The sequence below is a fragment of the Melanerpes formicivorus genome, unplaced genomic scaffold (assembly GCF_026170545.1).
Source record: "Melanerpes formicivorus ecotype bairdi unplaced genomic scaffold, bMelFor1.0.p_v2 SCAF_225, whole genome shotgun sequence".
In the NCBI taxonomy this organism is placed as follows: domain Eukaryota; kingdom Metazoa; phylum Chordata; class Aves; order Piciformes; family Picidae; genus Melanerpes; species Melanerpes formicivorus.
Window position 1 is genome coordinate 54714 of NW_027142577.1, and position 24456 is coordinate 79169.

The 24456-nt window shown below is 58.3% G+C and overlaps 1 protein-coding gene across 1 annotated transcript in view; it reads right to left on the bottom strand.

Annotated features, from left to right (window-relative positions):
* Positions 1-3832: 3832 nt before the first annotated feature.
* Positions 3833-24456, bottom strand: part of LOC137458139 (hydrocephalus-inducing protein homolog) — a 66415-nt gene continuing 45791 nt past the window's right edge. Inside the window, exons 38-61 of the mRNA XM_068169822.1 lie at positions 24186-24327; positions 22814-22943; positions 21528-22106; positions 20884-21087; positions 20261-20463; positions 19941-20123; positions 19601-19720; positions 18292-18451; positions 18014-18186; positions 17400-17598; positions 16701-16800; positions 16044-16143; positions 14784-14952; positions 13951-14189; positions 12750-12852; positions 11944-12148; positions 11357-11595; positions 10324-10475; positions 8777-8969; positions 8008-8113; positions 7164-7424; positions 6407-6549; positions 5494-5712; positions 3833-4011 (exon numbers count right to left, since the gene is read on the bottom strand). Coding sequence (XP_068025923.1) covers positions 3892-4011; positions 5494-5712; positions 6407-6549; positions 7164-7424; positions 8008-8113; positions 8777-8969; positions 10324-10475; positions 11357-11595; positions 11944-12148; positions 12750-12852; positions 13951-14189; positions 14784-14952; positions 16044-16143; positions 16701-16800; positions 17400-17598; positions 18014-18186; positions 18292-18451; positions 19601-19720; positions 19941-20123; positions 20261-20463; positions 20884-21087; positions 21528-22106; positions 22814-22943; positions 24186-24327 — 4442 coding nt within the window. The 3' untranslated portion in view covers positions 3833-3891. The remainder of the gene's footprint in view (positions 4012-5493; positions 5713-6406; positions 6550-7163; positions 7425-8007; positions 8114-8776; positions 8970-10323; positions 10476-11356; positions 11596-11943; positions 12149-12749; positions 12853-13950; positions 14190-14783; positions 14953-16043; positions 16144-16700; positions 16801-17399; positions 17599-18013; positions 18187-18291; positions 18452-19600; positions 19721-19940; positions 20124-20260; positions 20464-20883; positions 21088-21527; positions 22107-22813; positions 22944-24185; positions 24328-24456) is intronic.

The window sequence follows — 24456 nt, forward strand, 5'->3', positions numbered from 1 at the left end:
GGTGCTTCTGCCAAGCAGGCCTGGAGCAGCTGAACTGGGGCCTGGAGCTGCCAGGCTGAATCTTGTGCTGCGGCACAAGCGGTGGGGGAAGGGAGGGGAGAGAGGCAGTGGCAGGGAGGGGGCCGTGGAAGCCTGGGGGTGGGTGGCCTGGTAGAGAGAGAGGTCTGTGTGAAGCTTTGGCTTCAGGAGCTTCTGTGTGGAGCCCAGAGCAGGGATTTCTGTCTATTTGCTCTGCACTACAGCCCTGGAGCAGTGGAGTTTGTGAGCAGCCTCTGCAGTGCAACTTCCCCATCCTATCCCCTCCTCTCTGGGAGCCCAAGCCCTTCTCTTGCCCCTTGTGCAGCAACAGAGCAAGCTGCCTGCTCCTGAAAGCACCCCAGGCTCTCTCCAGCAGATCCCTGTCCCTCCTGACCTGGGCAGAGGCAAACCCACACCTGGGAACAAAACTCCCTGAGCAATGCTGCTGGCTTGGCTCAGGCCCCGAGGCCTGGCAGCACAGGAACAAGGGCACTCCTGAGCCACACAGGAGGAGGTTGCTAAGAGGATGTCTGGGGGGGCTGCACAGCTGCCTCCAGAGGAAGTCAGCCTTGGCTCAGAGCAGCTGAAGTGCAACCCAGTTGTAAAAACACCAGAGGGGGAAAAGCAGCCAGGCAGAAACTGCTGGGAAAGTCTGCCCTGGAGTCAGCTCTCCTGCTCCAGGCACCAGGGCATGGCAGTGATCAGCGCTCCCTTGGCAGCTGAGAGCTGGCCCAGCAGCAGCCTTTAGCAGGCCAGGCTTACCTAGCTTGTGTCCAAGGGAAAACTAAGCCCATGGCTGCTCCCCCTTAAGCCCAGGAGGGGCAGGAAGAAGCCAAAGGAACCCTGCCTGCTGTGGGCACTTGGGAAACAAAGCCAGAGAGCCAAAGAGAAACCCCTGTGGAAAGAGAGCAGGAGAAAGCTGGAAGGCAGCTGAAGGCAGAGCTGAGAGAACACAGCCCAGGCAGTGCCAGCTGAATACCTCTTGGCAGGATGTCCTGGGTGGACAGGACTAGGCCCAAAACAGGTTTCAGTCAGAGCCCCAAGAAGCTGGGGGAGACAGACCAAAGGAAAGATGTCCCAGCACAAAGCTAGCCAAAGCTGTTTGGCAGGGATCCTGACCACTCAGCGCTGTGCTGATGCCCAGCAGGGGATGGGCTAAGTTTCCAATCGCTTCTCTGCCAGGGCTCAGTTGTGTTTCACAGCAGCAGTTCAACAGAGAGGTTCTTCAGTCACCCGGCCCCTGTTTGCCTTTGCCTCTGGCTCCTCTTCAGCCAGCCAGGTGTGTGCCACTCGCCCATCCCCCTGCACCAGCATCCCCCACCTGTACTCCAGTTTCACTTTCAGTGTCAGGCACCGTGCTTGGGTCCTATTTGTACTGTTCCTTGGCTTTACAGAATTATACCCAGCACAGAGTTCTGGGTGATAAACTTTCCTGCCCGCTGCTCCCAACCCCAGGTCTGGGCCTGACTCACAATCTCCGGCCTGAATATTGCTTCACAGTGTCACAGGATCACCAAGGTTGGAAGAGACCTCAAGGATCATCCAGTCCAGCCTGTCACCACAGACCCCATGACTAGACCATGGCACCAAGTGCCACATCCAATCCCCTCTTACTATGGTAGAGCCAAACACTGCATGGTTGGAAACTCACCCCGTACCTCCTGCTACTGCACCTAACACCATTCTTGGTCTGGAGAGACAAATCCTGTGCAGACATGGAACTCCAGAGAGGATTGAGTCAGACAACAGAACTCACTTCAAAAACAATCTTGTGAAGAACTGGGCCACAGAGCAGGCATGGAGTGGATATTCCACATCCCCTACTCTGCACCAGCTGCAGGGAAGATTGAGCACTACAATAGTTTGCTGAAGACCACTCTGGGAGAAACATCTAGCAGCAGCAACCTGGCTGGTAAATAGCAGAGGCTCAGTGAATGGAGCTGGACCTGCACACTCAGGTTTGTCCCGAAAGGTAGAAGGTGACAGAGTTCCTGTTGTTAGAGAAAAGGATCTGTTAGGCAAAACTGTTTGGATATTTTCTCCTTCAGGAGAGGCCAAACCTGTCTAAGGGCTGGTTTCTGCTGAAGGTCCTGGTCACACTTATTGGGTAATGCAAGAGAATGGAGAAATTCAGTGCATCCCCCAAAGAAATCCAACTTTAGCTGAGAGAGTTTCAGTTCAGAGTGCTGTACAGATACAACCTTGTGCCCAAAGGAGTAATCCATGAGGCATCTACGGAGCACGAACCCTAAGAGCCCTGAGAGCCCTGAGTCACCTGAGAGTCCCTGCTCCTTTTCTTTGCTGCAATGCAGAGAGACAAACTGTTTTCTGTTTTCTTGGTGCCTGGTTTCTGGACTCCTGAATCATCTCCATCGGAAAGTATCCAGAATGGACTGTGAACTTTATTTACTCATTGTAGCTGTTGTTTTAGATGAGATGGATAGTATTAGCAGCCACTGGAATTGTTTAGAAGGGGTGGAGCTCAGTGTGGTGAAGGCACACTATGCCCAGAATTATGCCCAGATACTGAAACCTGTCCCAGCATGCGGACAAGTTCCCTCTCCTTTCATGAGGGGAACAAAGGCCGAGGCAGCACAGCCCACCGCACACACCCATGGCAGGGGATGCTGGTGCTAATACCAAGTATGGCATCATTCTAGCTTCATGCTTCCTGTAGGCTGCAGCCGATTGTTTACGGCATGCCCATTGGCCAAGTCTAGCCGCAAGAAACCTGTAAGTATTACCCCAACTTGTAAATACGTTGCCCTCTTTCACTTTGCTCTCTCTCCTTGCTCCAGCCTAACCTCATGCCATAGCCTTGCTCTTAAGCCTGCATCCAGGCAGGCCTGTTGAGCCTTGGCCCTGAGAGTATCTCCAGAGGAGTGACATACGCTGAGCGCCTGAGAAGCTACAGCCTTGTATTACCAGTCTCACAGGCCGGAAGACCCTGCCATCTCTTCAAGAGGACTGGACCCCTGAGGGTAAGATCTGCCCAGTTGCCAGGGAAGAGACTAGCCGAGTCCAGCAGTCCAAACATCTGCCTCAGCCTTAAGCAGCAGACTAACAAGCTGCACAACCCTGGGTGTCAGCTCAGCAAGCAGGACCAGTGCTTCATCGCATGCCTGCATGATGCCACTGTTGTGGGAGAGAAGAGGAGTCCATGCCCTGTGCTCCAAAGCTGGGACCACTCCGATAGGGTCCCGTCCACACCTTCGAGCCAAGCAAAGGGGAAGTCGCTGCTTCATGCAGCCGCACTTCCTCCCCAGGGCTGTCCACGCCGGCCCCGAAGGTCGTTGCCACAGGGCCGACCCCATCCTGGGACCAGCCCTGCCGGCCCTGCCAGGCCGATCCCACAGGACCGCTCCCTGCCATCTGAAGGGAGCCGCCACAGTCCTGCCAAGGGAACCTGCCTGCCAGCTAGCCTCCATTCCATCTCTTCTCTGCTGCCGTGGGAGGGAGAAGGCTGCCCCCCACTGTCACCATCTGGACCAGTCAGGAGCCAGCCCGGTGACAGCAGACTGCTACAACAAAGGACACAGTGAATCTTCCCCCGTGCTTTCCACTTACTCATTAACATTTGGTTCAAAGCACCCGCGTCTAGCAAAGTCACCTCTGATGCATTGTAATGTCTCTCTCTAGAGTTAGAAAGCTGCCAATGTCCCATCAACCCGCCATCTGGTGGACAAGCAGTGGAATTGCACCCTTCTTTAGATTCATAGAAATTAACTCTGTAAATATTCCAATGGAGTCCAAATGATAAATACTAAACCACTTCTGGGATGTATTGCACAGCTGTGCACTAGAATATGTACATCAAATTGTGGTTATTAATGATTTTAATAATTAATACAATTAATATTTCTGTGTTTCATATTAATTAATAACCTCTTCATCACACTCTGAGCCAGTGACAACAGCGCTGAGGAAAATCTGCACCTCACGGCTGCTGCTCTCCAAGACAGTGTGAGCTGGTTCTGCCTCTGGCTCCAGCACCTGCAAAGAGAAGAGTCGAGTCACTGAGCAGGGCCCTGAGTGCCAGGCTGATCAGGGAGCCTCCAACAGCAGCCACACAGAGGGGCTAGGAAGGACATTCCCATGGCTCATCCCATGAAGACGGCAGCAGGAGACCCTTCTGCTGTAGGCTGTGTGTCACCTGCTGACCAAAGCCAGCAGCGCCAGCACTGCAAGCACACACGTGGGAACTGCCACTGGGTACCAGTGCCTGACCTTGCTTTTCCTGGCCCCTATAAACCTAGCGGCCTGCAGTTTCCCTCCTGGAGGCTGTGGGTGGAGAACCCCAAGAATGAACAGCTCCGGAAACTCTTTTTAGGACAAAGGACTTTCCGGAGAGATGTCTGGTGTGGGGCAGCCACCACACTGCTGGGGGCTGGGAAGGGGCATTCGGGGCTGGGAGTGAACTCATTTGGAAAGTCTCTGACTGCTCTGCCTCTGCTAGGCAAAACGATTTGGGTTCCAGGTCTTGCAGTGGTTCAGCAGCTGGGGCAGAGCCATCACCCAAGAGAAGTGTGTTGGGCAAGGAAAGTCAAAGCAGAAGCTGCTGCTGAGATCCCCACAGCCAACAGCAGAGGGTGTTGGAGTTGGAAAAGACCTGGATGATTGTCCAGTCCAACCATCAGCCCTGCTCTCCAGACCCTTGGCCAGCTTTGCTGCCTTGCTCAGTGCAGACAACGCTCAAAGCTCAGCCCCAGGGTGCTGGGGGGCTCCGCAGCACACACAGCAGAGTGCTGCTACTGCTGCTCTGCAGCCAAAACAAGAAGCAGGGGATTCAACTCCTTGGGAGTTCAAAGGCACTGAATCTAAACCAGATCTGAACTCCAGGGAATGGAGACCTGCTCAGTGCTGACCAACAGCTAAAGTGGGGGGCAGGAGGTTGGGGGGCAAGAGGATGAGGCCAGACTCTTTTCTCAGTCATGCCCAGTGACAGGAGAAGAAGCAAGGGGCACAAACTGGAGCCCAGGAGGTTCCATCTGACCAGGAGGAGAAGATTCTTTGCTGTGAGGGTGCTGGAGGCCTGGAGCAGGCTGCCCAGAGAGGCTGTGGAGTCTCCTTCTCTGCAGAGATCTCAACCCCCCCTGGTTATTGTGATCCTGGGCAAGCTGCTGTGGGTGTCCCTGCTTTAGCAGGGTGTTGAGACTGGATGACCTCCAGAGGTCCCTTCCAACCCCCACCATGCTGTGCAAGTGGGTTCAAAACTGTGAGCTCCCATCCAACACAGACTGCAACACTTCAGCTCTTGGTTTAGGGTTGGCCTCTCTTGTCCAAGAGACTTCCCCATCTTGTCTGAGCCCTCAGATCCCTCAGCAGCATCCTTTCCTCTAACACATCCTGCTGGTTCCCATTCAGGGATGGATTCACTGTCAGGAGGAGCAGCTCAGCCAGCAGAGATGGAGATCTGCTGCCATCAGCAGACCTTCCTGTGGCAGCTCAGGGAGCTTTTGCTGCTGTGCTTCTCACCTTCTTCTTGACAGGCCAGGTGGCACCTGGGGCCCTTGTGGTATCCACCCACTTGATGGCATGCAGGCTGTCATCCCAGTCAGGGACCTCCTCTGGTGGCAGCTGGAAGGAGATCCTGGACACCTGACACTTCACTGGGTGCTTTTTAAAGGTGACCTCAACTTCTGATTGCAAAGTCACTGTGATGTCCTTCACACAGCCAGCATGGAGGTGTCCCACCTAGGGAGAAGCAGAGAGCCAAGACCAACCTGGGATCACTGGCAAGGGATCACAGGCTGTGGGCGTGGGGAGCAGCTGTGCCAGCAACACCTCTGTGAGGAGAGGCTGAGAGCCTGGGGAAGAGCAGCCTGAGAGACAATCTCTCAAAGCTTATCAAGAGCTAGAAGGTGGGGCACAAGAGGATGGGGCCAGACTCCTCTCAGTGGTGCCCAGGGACAGGGCAAGGGGCACAAACTGGAACCAAGGAGGTTCCATCTGAGCCAGAGGAGAAAATTCCTTGCTGTGAGGGTGCTGGAGCCCTGGAGCAGGCTGCCCAAAGAGGTTGTGGAGTCTCCTTCTCTGCAGAGACTCAAACACACCCCCCCGGCCATTGTGATCCTGGGCAAGCTGCTGTGGGTGCCCTGCTTTGGCAGGGGGGTTGCACTAGATGACTCCCAGAGGTCCCTTCCAACTCCCACCATGCTGGGATTGTGTCAAACTGCATCTTACTGAGGATTTATCTGGGTTTTGATGGAGAAGAACACCACCAAAAGATGCCATGTCCCACAACATGGAGCTCTTCTGGCCCCAGCAAAGCCAGGGATGGCATCTCCTAGGTGGCACTGAAAGGGGTTCTCACTGCTCCATGGTGGCTCCCAGAAAGCTGCCAGGCAGGGTCTGAGCAGCAGGGAAAAGCAGAGACAACCAAGCTCACCTGGGGGCAGAAGTGGAAGGGAGGCTCAGGCAGCCACTGGAAGCGCAGGGCCTGCCCCCTGCTGCGGTTGGCGATGGTGAAGGTCACGGTGCAGGGGGTGCCAACGGGACAGAACCCAAACTGGATGTGATCCCCTGGGTCAGCTGTTGGCAATGAGAGAGAGAGCTCTCAGCATGAGGGGAGAGCCCTCTGCCCCCCACAGACACACAGGACTCCAGCTCTACCTTCTCCAAGCCTTCCTTCCCCTGGGACATGCAGCCCAGGACATGTCTGGGCCTGGGCTGAGAGCACAGCGCCAGCTCACCTCCAGATCTGCACCCTCCAGCACCCCCAAGTCCTTCTCTGCAGGGCTGCTCTGGGCCCAGCATGGACCCCTGAGGGACACCAGTCTCCATCTGGACATTGAGCTGTTGATCACTATCCTCTGGCTGTGACTATCCAACCAATTCCTTAGCCACCAAGCAGTCCACCCAGAGAGGACACAAATGATCAGATGTGCTCTTCACAGCACCCCATGGGCTGGCAGACCTCCTTTTAGAGCTCCTCAATCAAAAGCTGCTTCCTTTGAGCCCTCCCTGCTGGCCTGCAAACTTCTCCCTTGACAGGGCACCTGCCCTGGGGCTCCCAAGCAAGGCTGCTCTGCAGGCTACAAAAGGTGACAGCAGCTGGCTGCTAAATCTGGGCCAGCCCTGTGCTGCCACAAGGTGTGCCCAGCCCTGGAGGTTCCTTGCTACACCCTGGCAGCCTCTCCTCTTACCCTCCAGGCTGTCCTCCTCCAGGCTGCTCTCAGGGAGCTTCTGCTCCTCCCTGTCTGCCACTAGTCCCTGGATGTTGTCCAGGGTGAAGTCATCTTCATAGCCTTCCCCCAGCAGCCTGATGGTGGTCTCAGAGGGGTTGTCCAGCACGGACAGGTGGAGCTTCCCTTCCAGGCGTTGGGCCAGGGTGGGCTTGAAAACCACCTCAAACTCTGCTGTCTGCCCACGCTGCAGGAGCAGGGAAGCAGTGTGGGGCTTCCTCTCTGCACAGAGATGGACACCAGGGACAGGTGAGGCACTGCAAACATTTCCATGCTCCAGAAAAGGAACAGGAGCTTGAAAACCAGCTGTCTCTAAGCACAGCTTGGCTCACCAGTGCTTCCAGACCCTCCTCCCATGGTCACAAAGCTGTGACACTACCAGGGCCATCCCTGTTAGTTGTCTTAAGCTCAGCTCAGTGCTCAGCCCTGGCTCAAACTGCAGCCAGATAGCTCCTGCCTTAAGCAGAGCTGAGTCAGAGTGCTTTGGGCTTTTGCTGGCTGGCTGTGAGCTCAGGGGCAGCCTCCCTTCAGGCTGGGGACTCCCCATATGCAGCACAGACCTCAGATGCTCCACTGAAGTGGTGTTACCCCCCCCAGGACTCAACCCACCACCTCCATAAGAATGGAAAAGCTTCCTAGAGCTTGCCAGGTAGAAATCAACCCTGCAAAGAGTCCATGTGCAAAAGCCCCAGAGAGCCCCAGGACACAAGCTCTGGCCAACAGCTGCTTGCTGCTTGGCCAAGCCAGCAGCAGGACACAAGTTTTCCCTCTGTGAGTGACCACATTTCATGGGGGATGAATTCACCTTCCCCAGCAGAGTCCTTCATGCCCACAGCTTGGTAGAGGCATTTGGTGCTGGGCCTGGCTTTCAAGAAGAAAACTCCCTCTTCATCCAGCAGGTCCAGCAGCACCTGGGAAAAGAGCAGGACCAGACTGGGGTGGGCACAGCATGGCCCAGGGCCTGAGCCCACACTGCTGCTGTTCCACCACGGGCAGCCCAGCACGCTGCCCCCCTTCCAACACAGCTCTGAGCACAAGGCTGGAGCGAAACCAGCCCAAAGCCAGGCATCCAGAGACACTGGGAGGGGATGGAAACAGAAGCAGGCAGGACAGGAAGGCTCCAGCCTGACTCTCTGAGTTGTGTTTCCCTGAGAAGGTCCCAAAATCCCCTTTCCCAGAGGAACTCCCTTCCTGGCAAGCAGAAGTCAGCCAGGGGCTTCCAACAGACTTTCTGAGGCCCCTTCCCAGGCTGTTCCCTGAGGCAGGGAAAACACAAAGCCCAGGGCTGGCTCAAGGCTGGCAAGGACAGCAGCAGAGCTTGCAAAGGAGGTGGAGGCAAAAGTGAAGGGCTGCTGAGGCACGAGCCTCTGCCCACTGCTTTGCCACAGCAGAAGCTCAGGAGGTCGTCCTCCTGCCACAGAGGGGCTCTGAGCACAAGCCAAGGCTTTCCTTTGGGCTCCAAGGGCACCTGCAGAGCAGTGGGGCCCCTGCCCACCCTCACCGGCTGCGCTGGGCCCTCTCCTGCCCAGCAGCAGCCTTGTTCCCAGAGCAGAGCTCCCTCAGCAGCTGCTCACCTGGGCAGGGACAGGGCCAGAGTTCTGCAGGACCAGGGGCAGCTTCTCCCAGGCCCCCAGCAGGAGCCTCCTGAAGAGCAGCAGGGGGTTCCCTCTCCTGTCCTTCAGCGCCGGGCGCAGGACCCTCACCTCCGGCAGCTTCCCCTCGCCGCTGATCTCAAAGCTCAGGCTCTGTGCTCTCACTGCTGCAGGGCTGCAGGAGAGGGGCAGCAGAGCCACTGCTCACTTGGCAAGCAGTGGAGCCAGGGCCACCTGCTGCATTTCCCCTGCCTGGGGCTCCTGGCCCCCAGGACACAGCTCCCCCTTGCCCCTCTCCTCCCAGTCCCATCCAAGAGGAATCTGCTCTGCAGAGCCAGAGCCTCCCAGAGCACCAGTTCAAACCATTCCACTCAGAGGAGCCCTGCAGGGCAGCAGAGACATGAGGAGGTGACAGAGGCCATGGGGCAGGTTCCCTGGCTGTGCTGAGGTGAGACAGAAGCAAGGAGCATGAGCAGAGCATGGAAAAGGTGTCCAAGGCAGAAGGGGCAAATCAGTGACCCCAGCAGGGAAGGTGATCTCCACAGAGGCTCAGAGCAGGAATTGCTCCTTAGGGCAGCAGACTGATGGATCCAGTCCCAGCTCAGCTACTAAAGGGCTGGGCAAGGGCAAGGCAGGCCCAGGACACACACAGGGCCTAGGGCAGAAGAGCTGGGGTCTTTTAGAGGGGATCCAATGGCTCCTTTAGCATCAAAGATCTTCATGCACCCCAGGAGATCCACCAGATCACCTCCTGAGCACAGGAACAAGGAGGCAACAAGGGCAGCTGGCTCAGGGCATGGAAACAATCCTCTGTCCTTGGCATTCTCCAGCTCAGCTGAAGCTGCACACAGCTCCATTGCTTCCTGATTCATCCACTCCCTGTTGGCTCCTTGGCATCAGAGAATCCTGGAATGCTTTGGCTTGGAAGGAACCTTGAAAGCTCATCCAGTCCAAGCCCCCTGCAGGCAGCAGGGCCCTTGGCAACTCCAGCAGTTTGCTCAGAGCCCCAGCCAACTTGACCTGGCATGGTTCCAAGCATGGGGCATTCCCCACCTCTCTGGGCACCCTGGGCCAGTGTCAGTGTCCCACTGCCCTCACAGGCACTGCTGCAGGCTACAGCAGGGCACTGACTCCCCGGCTCTGCTGGATCTCGCAGCTACAGCTTCTGAGTTCTCTGCAGCATCTCTGTCAGCAGGAGAGGCTGAGAGCCCTGGGGCTGCTGAGCCTGGAGAAGAGCAGCCCCAGAGGGGCTCCTGGAGGTGAGGGTGCTGGAGCCCTGGAGCAGGCTGCCCAGAGAGCCTGGGGAGTCTTCTCTGCAGAGATTCCACAGTCCCCTGGCCATGGGGATCCTGGGCAAGCTGCTGTGGGTGCCCTGCTCAGGCAGGGGGTGGGGCTGGATGATCCCTAGAGCTCCCTTCCAAGCCCCTCCCTGCTGGGATGCTGTAACGCTGAGTACTCTACCCCAGGCTACTCAAAGAGCTAGAAGCTCTCAGGAAGGTCCCCTCCCAAGCTCTCCTGAGGTGAGTTACCTTGTGTGGACATCGAGGGAGGCCTCAAAAGTGCAATGGTAGCTCTTCACCTTCCGTGGAGTGAAGGTGACCGTGGCAAAGGCCTGGGAGCAGCTGGGCACGGACAGCCGGACAGGATCCACCTCAAACACCTGGCCAGAGTGGCTCTTCAGCTTGGGGAAGCCCAGAGAAGGCTGTTAGGAGGAAACTTTTCTCCATGTGCTGCTGTCTCACCCATACAAGGATCATGAGGAACAGCCCCAGACAGTGTGGCCCCCTTCTGGCTTCCCTAGACAGGCTCCATCTGTCTCGGGGGGGAATCCAAAGCAGTGCTGCCCCAGGGGGCTGCCATCAAGCCCAGGAGTGCAAAGCTTGCTTTCAGCGCTGCTCAGACCTCCAGCACACATGGGAAGTGGGGACTGCATGGAGAACCCTGCAAAGAACCTGCCCCTGGCCTTTAAAGAGAAGGGGCAAAGAGCAGGGAGCCTAAGGAAAGCAGAGAATGGCTTTGGTTGGAAGAGACCTTTAGGATCATCAAGTCCAACTCTAAGCCCAGCACTGCCAGGTCACCACCAAACCATGGCCCTCAGCACCACAGCTCCACAGCTCTGAAATCCCTCTAGAGATGGGGCTCCACCTCTGCCCTGGGCAGCCTGGGCCAGGCCTTGACAACCCTCAAGGGAAAGAAATTGCTCCTCATGTCCAACCTAACCCTCCCCTGGCACAACCTGAGGCCATGTACTCTTGTCCTAGCACTTATTCCTTTTGAGAGGAGACCAAGCCCACCCCAAAAGGGTCTGCTTTGAGCCCTGGCTCAAAGCTGAGGAAAAGCTCCTCCTCTGCCTGTGCTTCCAAGAGATGTTCAGAAGGGCTCAGGTCTCACTCCAAAGCCCCAGGGGCCTGGAGCTAAAACCTTGCCTGAGACACACTGAATGCAGCCCAGCTCTCACCTGCCCTGAGCTGCACTAGGCTGGGCAAAAGGAAGCAAGGAAGCTGGAGAACAAGGCAGATGCCACACAGCCTTCAGAGACTCCCCAAGGCCTCCTGTTCTTACCTTGCTGGGGCTGGGTTTGATGGAGAGGAGCACATGGCAGGGGATTCTGTTCACATTGCAGATCTTGAAGCGTGCCGTGGCCTGCTGCCCAACCAGGACGTTGGTGAAGATGAACTTGTTCTCGTCTGTGAGGAACACCCCCTGCTGCTCCTGCACTGTCTGGAGGACCTGGCAGAGGTTGCTGCTGCTGCAGATCTGATGCCCCTCAAAGATGGCCTCAAGGTCATCAGCCACGAATGCTGTGAGCAGAGCAGAGGGAGGGCTGAGGATGGAGAATCCTTCCTGCTGACCTGCCCTGCCCCTGCTGGCCTCTGAGAAGCTCTTTCTGCCCAGGGAGCTGCAAACCCCAGCCTTGGGTGGGGGAGCTGCCTGTGAGGATGGAGCTCAGGCACCCTCAGTCTGAAAGGGTTTCTTTTGATCCTTCCATGCATCCCTCCCAGCCTCTCCCACTGGTGGGCTTGGCAAGAACCTCTGAGGATTCGCAGAGAGATGCAAGGTCAGGCTCAGGCTGTCTGCTCTGTCCCAGGACTGAGGCTGGGTGCCGAGCAGCAGCAGCCTGGCCACAGGAACCCGTGGGCAGCACTCACCTGGAAGGCAGGACTCGGCCAGCAGGGTGTAGGGGATGCCAAGAGGGTTGTCCCTGGGGTCTCTGTTGCTGATGTCGATGAGCAGCTGCTCCTGGCACGGCCCTGGCAGCTCCGCAGCACAATCTACTGTCACCAGCTGCTGCTCCCCAGGAAGGATGGAGCCAAAGGCAGGGGACACTGTGAACATGCCCAGGGTGAGGCGAGCCTGCAGAAAGAGTCCCAGCAGAGGCTGATGGCAAACAGCCTCACTCTGAGCATCCCAGCAAGGAGGACCCTGGGCCTTGGCCTCCAGCTGGGCCCAGGGCAGGCAGGGATGACACCACGGCCCAGAGCACAACCCAGGATGAGAGGAACAAGCTAAGGAGATGTGCAGGCCTAGCCTGAGTGGCTTAGAGAAAGGAGTTGGGCTGTAAAGGGTGAAGGTGGGAGCTGGGGTCCTTCAGCCTCCAATGTGAAACAGGAGAGCAGAGAGAACTGTGAGAAACCATCAGAGAGGAGAGCAGACTGGGCAGAAGGCAAGGCAAGGTCATCTCCTGTCCCTGGACTGGGAGTTCAGCAGGGACACTCCACAGCTGTGGCACTCACAGCCTTATTTTGGCCAGCAGCTCCCAGGTACAGATCCCTTCCCCTTGGCCCCACAGCTCCAGGGCTGAGCAAGAGCACAGCATTGAGCAGCTCCTTCCTCTGCTCATGGCTGGCAGAGGATGGGTCTCCCCCATGCAGCCCCTGTCCCATGCCGTGGGCACAAGCCCCCAGCCTGGGCACAGCAGGGGAGGAGCCTGTCCTGGGGAGCAGGAGCCACCCACCTTCACGGAGGGCTTGGTTTCCTTGGGCAGCAAGGGCTTGCTCTGCTTGGCTGCAGCAGACCTTCCACTGGAGCTCCCCTGCTTGTGGGAGTGGGAGAACTTCCTTTGATGTGCACCCAGAGGAGAGAGCAGAGAACATCCCTCAGGCTGAGCTCCTCCTGCCCTTCTCCACAGCCAAACCTTCCTCCCCAGGGAAGAAAGTCCTCCTGCTCTTCACAGCCCCCTGCACCACCTGTGGCTGTAGCTGATGGGCAGATGGGCTCCAGCAGCAGCTGCATGAGGATGAGCAGGAGGATTCTCTGGCATCTCTCTCCTCCCTGCTCACAAGCCAACTGCACAGGCAGACAATAACCCAGGGCTCACCGAACATGGACTTGTTTAGTTGGGAGAGACCTTTAAGGTCAGCAAGGCCAAGACTGACCCCAGCACTACAGGTCACCACTAAGCCATGGCCCTCAGCACCACACCTCACAGAGTCACAGAGGTGTTGGGGCTGGAACAGACCAAGCACCACATCTAAACGACCTTCAAACACACCCAGGCTTGGTGACTCCACCACCTCCCTGGGCAGCACATTCCTCTCCTGACCACTCTTGCTGGGACACAGTTTTTCCTAATGCCCAGTCTGAACCTACCCAGTCACAGCTTGAGGCTATTCCCTCTTTCCCTGTCACTAATTACCTGTGAGAGGAGACCAGCACCAACCTCTCCACAGCTCTGAAACCCCTCCAGGAGCAGGCACTCCACCACTGCCCTGGGCAGTCTGGGCCAGGCCTTGACAAGCCTCAAGGGGAAGAAATTGTTCTTCATGTGCAGCCTAACCCTCCCCTGGCACAACTTGAGGCTGTGTCCTCTTGTCCTAGCAGTTGTTCCTTGGGAGAAAAGACTAACCTCACCTGGCTCCAGCCTCCCTTCAGGGAGTTGTAGAGAGCCAGAAGGGCTTCCCTCAGCCTCCTCTTCTCCAGGCTAAACAATGCTAGGTGCCTCAGCTGCTCCTCACAGCCCATGTGCTCCAGACCCTTCCCCAGCTTTGTTGTCCTTCCCTGGCCACCTTCCTGCACCTCAATGCTCTTGGAGTAAGGGGCCCAAACCTGGCCCCAGGACTCACAGTGCAGCCTGCTTGTGTGTCCTGGCTGCCTGCCACACGCCAGCCCTGCTGTGGGGCCTCCTCCAGCAGGAAGGTTGCTGCAGGCCTTCTCACCTTTTCTTTGTGGGCTCAGCTGCAGCCTGCTCTGCTCTGCAGATGAGGAACTGGAAGGGCAGGAGGCCTCTGTTCTGCAGCAGGAAGCTGCAGGCCCTCCTGGTGCCGCTGGCCATGGCCCCGCAGTCGAGCAGCGCCGCAGGGCTGATGCTGTACTGGCTGAAGACAGCTCTGGCTGAGAGCCTCACTGGGATGCTGGCCATGGGCTCCCCTCCTGCCCTCAGCTTGGGCTCCAGCACCTGCAACCAGGGCAGGCCTTGGTAAATCCAGCAGAGCCCAACCTCTGGCTCTGGCCTGTGGCCACAGCCCAGGTGCCCATCAGCTCATCCCCCTGCTCTGAAGTCCTTCTCCAGAACTGCATTTTCAGCCCCTCTTAGAATCATGGAATGGGTTGGCTTGGAGGAGTCATTGCTTCCATTTTCCTGCAGTCAGCAGGAACACCTGAGGGCAGAGCAGGTGCTTCAGAGCTCCAAACAACCTGACCTGCAGTGCTCCCAGTGATGGGGCAATGACCACCTCCCTGGCCAAGCTGGGCCAGGCTGGCACCACCCTCAGTGTCAGACATTTCTTCCTCCTATCCAGGCTGAATCTTCCTCTTTTAGTTTCAAACCATCACCCCTTGTCCTGTCCCAGCAGGCCCTGATCCAAAGTCTCTCCCCAGCTTTTGGATTGGCCCCCTCCAGCACTGGAAGGGCCAGAGCTGGCTTCTGAAAGCCTTTGCTGTGTGCAAATAACAGAAGGTTCCCCAGCTAAAGCTTGCTCTCCAGCACAGCCATGTCCTCCTGACCCCCTCAGCCCAGCTGTGCTCACCCTGCCTGCCCCAGGCAGCTCACCTGGCACAGCAGGATGGCTTTGTCCTCAATGCTGATCTCCCTCTGGGGGTGGAAGAGCAGCTGGACACGGACAGGACGCTCAGAGGCAGGCAGCAGGCCCTGCTGGGGCTGCACAGTGAGGTGGGAGGCCAGGTCACGGCTTCCGGGGTCTGTGGGGCGCAGCCTGAACCTGGGGAGGGAAGGAGAAGAAGATCTCTGCAGTGAACAGCCCAGGGGCCAGCAGCACAGCCAGGACCTGCCATGGGACCAGTAAAAACCAACCAAAGAATTCTGCTGTGCTTAGGAGCCCCAGGCCCTGGCAGAGCCAGGCAGTGCTGAGTGCTGGCAGCTCCCCTCCACCCCCAGCGTTTTCATTCCCCCTCTAAAGAGTCTCCTGAAGAGAAAGGACTTAGCCCTGGAAGGACAGCAACAGAGCTCAGCAGGGACTGGCCTCAACTTCAGGGGCACAAAATCCCAGACCCCCAGCATGGGAGGGTTTGGAAAGGACCTCTGGGGATCATCTGGTGCAAGCCCCCTGCTAAAGTAGGGCACCCACAGCAGCTTGCCCAGGAGCACAAGGGCCAGGGGGGGTTGGAATCTCTGCAGAGAAGGAGACTCCACAACCTCTCTGGGCAGCCTGCTCCAGGCCTCCAGCACCCTCACAGCAAAGTTTCTCCTCCTGCTCAGATGGAACTTCCTGGGTTCCAGTTTGTGCCCACTGCCCCTTGGCCTGTCCCTGGACACCACTGTCAGGAGTCTGGCTCCAACCTCTTGCCTGCCACAGGTCCTTTATCTGCTGCTGAGCATTGCTCAGCTCCCCTCTGGGGCTGCTCTTCTCTAGGCTCAGCAGCCCCAGGGCTCTCAGCCTTTGCTCCTCACAGAGCTGCTCCAGGCCCCTCAGCACCTTTCTAGTTTCTGCTGGACTCTCTCCAGTGGTTCCCTCTTGCACTGAGGAGCCCAGAGCTGGAGCCAGGACTCCAGAGGTGGTCTCCCTAGGGCAGAGGACAGGCAGAGGAGAATGTCCCCTGACCTGCTGGCCACACTCTTCTTACTGCACCCCAGAGCCCAGGGGCTCTCCTTGTGGTGCCTGCTGAGCTGTGCAGAACTGCTGGGCTGGGGCTGGATTCTCCATGCAAATGGAGCCTGGAGCTCAGGACAGTCCCAGTGGTCACACACACCATGAGGCAGCCAGCATGGGAACAGCTTCTAGCCACAGGAGCAGACTGCAGGCCTGGGCAGGTGCTGGCCCCACGCACTCCCAGAGCAGGCAGCTGGACCAACCTGTATGCAAGCTTGCACTGCCCTTGGTTCCTCAGGGTCAGCACTTGCTTGGCACTCCCCAGGACCTCCAGGACTCCAAAGTTCACACAGCCATCTGCACCTGCAGGACACCCCCAGAGCGAGGGAAGGGATGGGGAGGATGCTGGAGCTGCTGCAGGCTGCACCCAGTCAGGAGACAGAGACTGGGAGAGCTCAGGTGGGACAAAGCTCTGCTCAGCAAGTCTCCAGCCTTGCAAGGTTTCTCTGGCTGCTTTGCTGCCCTTTGCTCTTCTTACTCAGAGAGGATCTGTAGGGCTTAGCAGCCAAGGAGCTCAGCCTCTACCTCCTTGCTTCCAAGCACAGATCAACCACTTGATGTGCTGTACTGAGCCTTCAGGAACTGCCAGCTGCTTGTTCCCACCCCTGGTGTTTCAAAGGGGCACACTTCAAGGTGTGAGAGAGGCAAGGCACTGTGTGACCTGACAGTGCTTTACTCCACACAGCTGGCAAGAGACCTGTGCCATGGATCCATGCCAGGCCTGCATTGCTGTCCCACCCCATCCCATCCCATCCCATCCCACCCCACCCCACCCCATCCCACCCCACCCCATCCCATCCCCCACTTGCCCCAGCAGTGCAGTGCAGCTGAACTCCTTTGCTCTGGGGCCAGCCACTGACCTTCAGGCAGGGTGATGTTCAGAGCAACTTCGTAGGCCTCAGCCACAACTTCAATGTTCTCCACCTGAACAACACCCTGGACATTCTCTGCATCTGAAACCTGAGGCAGCAAGAAGCAAACCCTAAAGTCATTCTCCTCAGTGTTCCTGCTAAACAAGAGGAGTCCTTGTCTCTAGCAGCTGTCTTTACCCAGCCTGGGAGGCAGTGTGATGTACAAACACCCACAAGAGTCCTGAGGTGTCCCAGAGCAGGTGGCAGTGACAGCCAACTCTCTCTTAGCAGGCAGCAGCCTCACTGCAATGCAGCCTCTAAACCCCAGGGAACAAAGCCTTAATAGCCAGAGGAGGAGACTCCACAACCTCTCTGGGCAACCTGCTCCAGGGCTCCAGCACCCTCACACCAAAGATGTTGGAGCCTCCTGGCTTCCAGTTCCTGCCTCTTCCCCCTTGTTCTGTGCTGGCACCACTGCCTGGCTCCAGCTTCTTGCCCCCCACCCTCAGCTCTTGCTCAGCACTGAGGTATTCAGAAGCAGCATCCTTCAGTGAGGGTCCCTTGGTGCTAAGGGCCCAGACAATGTGGGCTCAAAGGAATCTCCTCAGGGCTCATCCTTTGGCCCTCTTTGCCTTCAGACACAGCCTCCATCCCCCAGGGCCCACAGCACTCTGCCCAGCTCTGCCAGGCAGGGCCCTGTCCCCTCACCTCCAAGCGGATCTTCTTCTCCACGCCGAGAGCCTTGGTGCTCCTGAAGCACAGCTGCACGGCCAGCTCCGAGCGGGGCCCGACCGTGCCCTGCCTCTGCGACACCGAGAAGCCCTCGCCGAGGCTCTCCAGCCCGCTGAGCCTCCAGGCCACCGGCAGGGGGCAGCTGTTCCGCAGCAGCAGGCTCCTGCTGTGCTCGCTGCGGAGACACCAAGGCTCAGTGCCAGCTGCTGAGGGGCACAGCGGCAGCCCTGCCGCTGGCAGCAGCCCTCCCCATGGGGCTGAAACCACCCTGCAGGTTTTGCTCTTTGCCACAAGCCTGAGAGGGGAGGCCCCTAGGGAGAGCTTGGTGGCAGAAGGGGATCCAACAGCAGGCAGAGCCAGAGCCAGAGCCACTCTCTCTGCACCAGCAGAGGAGAAGCAAATGCATCAGGGCACCCACTGCTGGGGGGCTAGAGCTGGGGACTGTCATGGGACATCCCAGCCAGCAAGGAACGGTGAGCAAGAGGCTGGCAAGTGCTGGGAGCAAGAGGGCTGCTGGCCCAGCCTCCAAGCTGAGGAAAGGGAAGCTGCAGCAGAGCCACCCCCAGCAGAGTGCCCCTGGCCTGACTGACCTGTGCAGAAGCACCCTGTTGAAATGCAGCTGCTTGGGGCTGACCCCCAGCTTCACCTGCACCCCTTGGCAGCACAGGTGGAAGACCACTGGCTCTGGGTTGCCCTTGATGCAGCAGATGAGGCTGTCTTCCACCAGGCCAGGTGAAGTGGGGTATGCCCAGATGCTCAGCTCCTGGCCCCAGCCCCACAAAGAGAAGCACAGAAGAACATTCAGTGAGCAGGAGGGGCAGCTCCTGGGCTCTGCTGCTGCTCCCTGTCCCACCTGCCTGTCTCCTACCTGCTTCTCCTTAGGTCCCAGCTGCATGCTGGCAGGCTCCAAGAGGAAGGTGCCCCCACTGCCACCCCGCTCAAAGGAGAAGTGCACCTCTGCCTCCCAGGGGCTGACATTGCAGATGGAGAGCTGCTCGCAGTTGTCATCCTGCAGCACAGCCTTGGACCTGGCCACAGAAAGGGCAAAGGCTGCAGGGGAGCTCTGTCAAGCAGCCTGAGAGAAAGGCTCATGTGGGACACCTTGCATGCTGCCTGTGTTCATTCCCTGCTTCCTTGGATGCCCAGCCCACACTTGGTGTCTCCATCCCAGAGGTGTGCACAGGCCACTTCAAGAGGCCTTCTACAAACCAGGACCTCAAAGGTGCCTGGCAAAACAGAAGCACAGCAGGCACCTGGATTCCTCCCCTCCTCTGCTGGCTTTCCCTCCCTGCAGGCTTCCCAGGAAAGTGTGGCAAGAGCTCAGCTTCTCTCTTCCAAAGCAGCCAGGAGACTGCCTGGGCCCAGCTCCTGGGTGAGCCTGAGGCTGAGGGCGGGAAAGCAAAAGGATTCCTTCCCAAGAGGAATCCCAGAGTTAACAAACACCTCCTGGTTCAGGTGTGGGACAGAGGTTGGTGGGAAAAGGTCAAAAAAAGGCAATGCCTCAGCCTGGCCAAATCCTCTTTTGGTTTTTAAACTCTTTTGATTTAACCTCCCTGGGGTGTCAGAATGCCACCAGCTCTCCAGAGCTCCCCTGCAGACAAACCTCCATTTCTAATGCTGAAAGAAGAGGGAAGTGAAAAACAGAAAGATGCCAGCAGCTGCAGGGACATTATTTTAAGGCCAGACTCTATCCAGCAGTGAGGATCAGGAAAATGGAAATCCCATTTGCCCTGCCCTGCAGGTGCTTGTCCCCCAACAGCAGCTCCAACCATCAAGTCTTGCTGACACTGCAGATTTCACGGAGGGTTTCCAGTCCCTCAGCAGAAAAACTTCCTTTGCTCCTTCAGGCTGACCCACAGAGCTCCCAGCACTTGAAACAAACAGCACAAAGCTGCTGAAGCTGAGATGGGGGCTGACAAGTGACCCCAAGCTGCTTTCAGGCCGCAAGCAGCACCTGGCTCTGGCCACCAAAGCCCCCAGGGGGCAGGAAGATCAGCTCCATCCCCCCCAGCACTCCTGTGCCTGCTAGGTGCTCAAGTTGCCACAGCTGTGCTCCTTCCAAGCCACCAAACTCCCAGCTCTCTGCCCGGGCCTGCCCTGAATCGTGCCCCTGGGTGCATGTTCCTGGAAGCACAAGGTCCTGCAAGCAGCACAGCTGGGGGCTGGGCAGCACCTACCTGTCTCTTGCCTTGGCACACAGCAGCGGCCCGAAGTGGAACATCCCCGTGCTCAGGACATACTGCTTGGAGATGATGGCATCAGCTGCCTTGCTCTGCCTGCAGCGAGGAAACACCTCCCTGGCACAGAGAGAAGGAAGAGTTGGGAGATTCTCTGAGCACAAAACCTGCTCCCAAAGGCTGAACTCTTAGTGCTGGCTGAGGCACAGCACCGCTGCCCAGCTCCAAGCACGGCAAGAGATGCTGGGGGGCTCAGGCAGGTCCCAGGGGCACAAGGGGCAGAGTCTCAGCTCTGAGCTCAGGGGCAGCAGAGCGGGACGGCCCCAGGGGCCAGCCTTACCGTGGCTCCTGGCTGATGCTGGGGTACAGGCAGGTGCCCCTGCAGTGCAGCTGGTAGGGGCGCTTGGTGCCCAGCAGCTCGAAGTGCAGCCTCTGCTCAAAGCTGCCCAGCAGCGCGGAGCTGAAGTGGACCTGCAGCACCACCTGGCCCTGGGCAGGCACTACCCAGCGGTAGCTGCTGAGCCTGGCAGGGAAAGAGGAACCTTCAGGCACTGCTGAGGAGCAAAGGAGAGCAGGAGGAGCCATGGTGGAGCTGGGGTGGGAAACCTCCTTGGCAAGCTGGCCCTGAAGCAGAGGGATCCCTCCTCCCTCACAGCTCACCTGGCACAGCTCTCTGGGGGGGGCAGGGTGTCCACGTGCCTTTGGGCCCCCTCAGAGGAACGGCTGGGGGGTCCTGTGGCTGGTCCCTGGAGATCTCTCCTGCCACAGCCAGAGCTCTGCTTTCCCCTCACAGCCTCCTGGCTGCTGCTGCCTTTCTCCCTTCTCCAATGGCCTCTGGCTGGGGTGCCCTGCTCCTCTGAGGTCTTCACCCCAAAGGGAGAGAGCAAAGGGAAAGACAGCTGAGACCTGCCCTGAGAGCCAGCACTGCAGGGGAGCTCTCAGCAGAGCAGAGCACAGCACAGGGGCAAAAGCCTCTCCTTTGACCTGCTGCCCACATTGCTGGGGATCAGCCCAGGATAGGGCTTTCAGCACTCAGTGCCAGCTCCTCTCCATCTTTGCACCTCCCAGCTGAAGGTTTGAGGGGCAGAGCAGGCTTTGCTGCTGAGGCTTTGCCTCTCCTCTCAGACTGGCCCTGTGTTTCAAGCAGAGCTCTTTCTTCTGGACAGCCAGAAGGGATCTCTGCAGGCTTGGGCCCTGTCACATCTGCACTGCCCTGCCACTCTCACCCTTTTCCATCCCACCTGCCCCTTTGCCCCCATCCAGCCTGGTCCCTGTCCTGGCACCTTCACTGTGGGCACAGTGGGGACATCCACAACACTTTCAGGAGCCTCCTCCTCTTCTGGCCCTGTGGCAGCTGCTGGCAGGAGCACAAAGTGCTGGAGGACTTCTGCAGGCACCTCCCGCTTGGCTGGGCAGTGAACCACAGAGTAGACAGCAGGGGGAGGAATGGGGGGCCCTGAGGGACCCAGGCCCAGCTCATCCAGCACCTAAAGCAGAAGAGCAAACCTTGGTCATGCTCCTGTGGCCTCTATCCTCACACCTCCTGAGACACTGAGCTGTTAGGGAGCTCTGATTGACTGAGGTGGAGCACAGCCCTTGCTCTGCCCAGGGTGGGGAGCAGGCTCCAGAGCAGGGCCAGGACTACAGGTGGCACCTGCAGAGGAATCTCTGCCCCAAGTGACTCAGCTGAAGGGAGCAAAGCCCAGGGGCTGCCCTGGCACCCCCTTTCTCCCCAGACTGGCAGAGCAGCTGACAGGCAGGAGGCCTGCACAGAGAGCACTCCCTCTGCCCCCAGCCAAAGCACAAGGCTGCTGAGGGACAGCAGCAGCAGCCTGGAGAAGGCTCTGTGCCCTTGGCACCCGCTGGGACACAAGGCCCCAGGGCCCCCACGGGGCAGGCTCAGCACCTGAGCATTGTGGGGCCCTACCTGCTCTGCCCCTGGCAGCTTCCTGCTCTCCAGGATGGTGCTCAGCACATCTGCAGAGCTCAGCACCTCGATGTCCAAGCAGGGCACGCCGACTTCTTGGCCACTGGCTGACCCTGCTGCACCTCCCCCTTCCAGCTGAGACAACTTGGGGGCCTCAGGAGGCTTCAGTTTCTCCAGGAGCTCTTTCTCCTGCCTCTCCTGACGCTCCTTCTTTTTAGCCTTCTGCCTTCTGGGCCTGGATAAATGCTGCTGCTGATCTTCTGCTTGCTGCTGATCTTCCTGCTTTGAAGGGGACAGCAGGACACCCTGCACCCTGTCCCAGCGTGACAAAACACGTGCCACATCTTTCTGTGATGCCTCATAGGCCTTAAAGCTCAGGGCCAAGTTCTTGCTGTCAGCCTGGCCTTGCTCTTGGGCTTCTAGCTCTGAGCAGGTGTCTGCCGGGGCAAGCTTGCTCTGCTTCTTCTCATCTTCCTTGCCAGCTGCAGCAGAGTCTGGGCCCTCCTTGGCAGAGCCCTTCTTGCCTGCCTGCTCACTGACACTCAGCTGCTTGGTGCTGCTGCTGGATGTGTTGATGCTCTGGGCAGGAGGAGCAGGAGAAAGCCATCAGCATTTCAAAGCAGGACTCAAATGCTGCAGGACACTGATGATCTTTACAACAGCAGCCCAGGCATCATCTGTGCCAGGTGCTCTACAAGTCCCAGGCCAGAACACAGCTGGTACCCAGGTGAGCTCAACTGAAACCAAAGCCCTCAGTGCCAGACCCACAAGCAGTCAGCAACATAGGAGCTGCCCCAAGCCCAGCAGGAAACTCCAGAGCCCTCCTTCCTCCTGAGCAGTCCTTGGGGCTCGTTTCTGGGGATGCTGAGTACCCCTGACTCTTTAGGAAGCCTGGCTGCTCACAAACACCTGGGTCCTGCTGCTCTCTCCTGCCAGGCAGGCAGGAGCAGACCCCACTTCCCAGGCAGGCCCTGGCTCAGAGCTGCAGGGCACAAGCAGGGTGGGGAGGAATGCTGGACCAAAGCCACCCAGGACTTCCCAGGGCATGTCTGGAGTTGTGTGGAGCCAGGACTCCAAGGCAGCCTGATCCCAAAAGAGCAGCTCACCCCCAGAGCTGTGGCAAAGCCCCTGGTGAAGCAGCAGCACCATCAGGCACCAGCTGTTGTTTCCCAGCACAGCCCCAGCCAGGAGCAGGCTGCCCAGCACGGCCTGGGGCTGCTGCATTCTCAACAGGGCTGCAGCTCAGCGGGAAGATCCCCAGGGCTCTTGCTCACACAGCCACCCACCTCCCTGACCAGAGGCTGCCTTTTCTGCTCTTTCTTGCTCTGCTTCCACTTCCTCAGCTCCTCTGCCTCCTTCCAGTGCTGCAGCTCCTGCTGCTGCTCCTCAAGCTCTTCAGCCAGCCGCTGCAGCGCCCTGCAGCAAGGCAAAAGGAAAACAGCTCTGAGAGTCCCCACCAGAGCCCTGGGCTCCTGCACTTCAGCCACTGACCCTGAGCCCATGCAGAGCCCTTACAACCTCTCCAGGGATCTCCCTCAAGCTGGGGAGGCTGGGAACATTCCAAGGGAGGAAAGGGGGGAGGGGGTCTGCAAGGCCAGCCCCAGTGAGGCTTTGCTGTTGGAAGGGCTAAATCCTGCTGCTGCTCCAGTAAGGTCCCCCCAGGCACTGGCCAAAGGCTGCTCCACCATCACTCCACACTGATGCCTGAAGCTCTCTCTTGATTTCCCCGAGTAAAGCAGCTGACCAAGCACTTACCCCTAGTTCTCCCTGCACCAGTGCTCAGAATCAGAGACTCACAGAATCCCTTTGGATGGAAGAAATCTTTCAGATCATCAAGTCCAACCAGGAGCCCAGCACTGCCAGCTGCCCACTAACCCATGCTCCTCAGCACCACCCCCACAGGGGTTTGGCAGTCTCCAGAGCCTTCCCCACCTTCATTGCCCTTCTCTGGACACACTCCAGCCCTTCAGTGTCCTTCCAAAACTGAATCTAGGCTTGGAGCTATGGCCTCCCCAGTGCCCAGGACAGGGGGACAATCCCTTCCCTGCTCCTGCTGACCACACTATTGCTGATCCCACCCAAGATGCTCACTGATGCCAACTCTGCTCAGCTTGTCCAGCCCTTCTCCATGGGCATGGCCTGCTCCTTATGGAGGACAGCCACAGCAGTCAGAAAACAAAGGCTGCAGCAGCTCCCCTCCTGCAAAACAGGCTCTGAACAAACAGGATTCCTGCTGGAAGCCAGCTGGGACTGTGGGAAACCTGTGCTGTCTGTCCTGGGAGATGTGCCTCACACAGACCCACACCACAGCCCCTCTGCTGAGGTGAGGAAGGGCTGAAGGGGATGGGAATTAACATCATGAAATTAGAGACCCTCAGAAGCATAAGGGCAAGGCCAGCACAGAGCCCAGCTGCCTGCAGCAGGCTCTGAGCCCGAGGCCTCAGCACTAGCAGCAGGAGGAGATGTTCTCAGCTCCCTGCAGGAAGGTCTCTCCTCTGCTGGCAGCCAGGCAGGGGGAAGGCAGCATCCCTGTGCCGCTCGGCAGGGACACTTTTGGCCTCTTCTCTGGAACCTCCCCAAGCCCAACCAAGGGCCCCAGAGCAGGGACACCTTGCAGGGACACTGTGCTGGGCAGCTCCCCACAGAAGGCTTACAGACCTCTGCCTCCTCTCCCTCTGGAGCTGTCGGATCCTGCTCTCCAGCTGAGCTTTCTGCTCTTCCGTGAGGGCATCAAACTCCTCCTCCCCCAGCTCCCAGAGCTCTGCTTCCTCCCTCCTGGCCGCTTCTTCCCGCTGCCGGCCTTCAGCAGGCACCAGAGGAGAGACAGAGCAGAGCTGTGCTGGGGGAGCTGCGAGGAGCCACAGCTCTGGCCCAGCCCTGCCAGGAGCCAGCAGGGAGCTCACAGCCCTGCTCCCAGCTCCAAAGAACC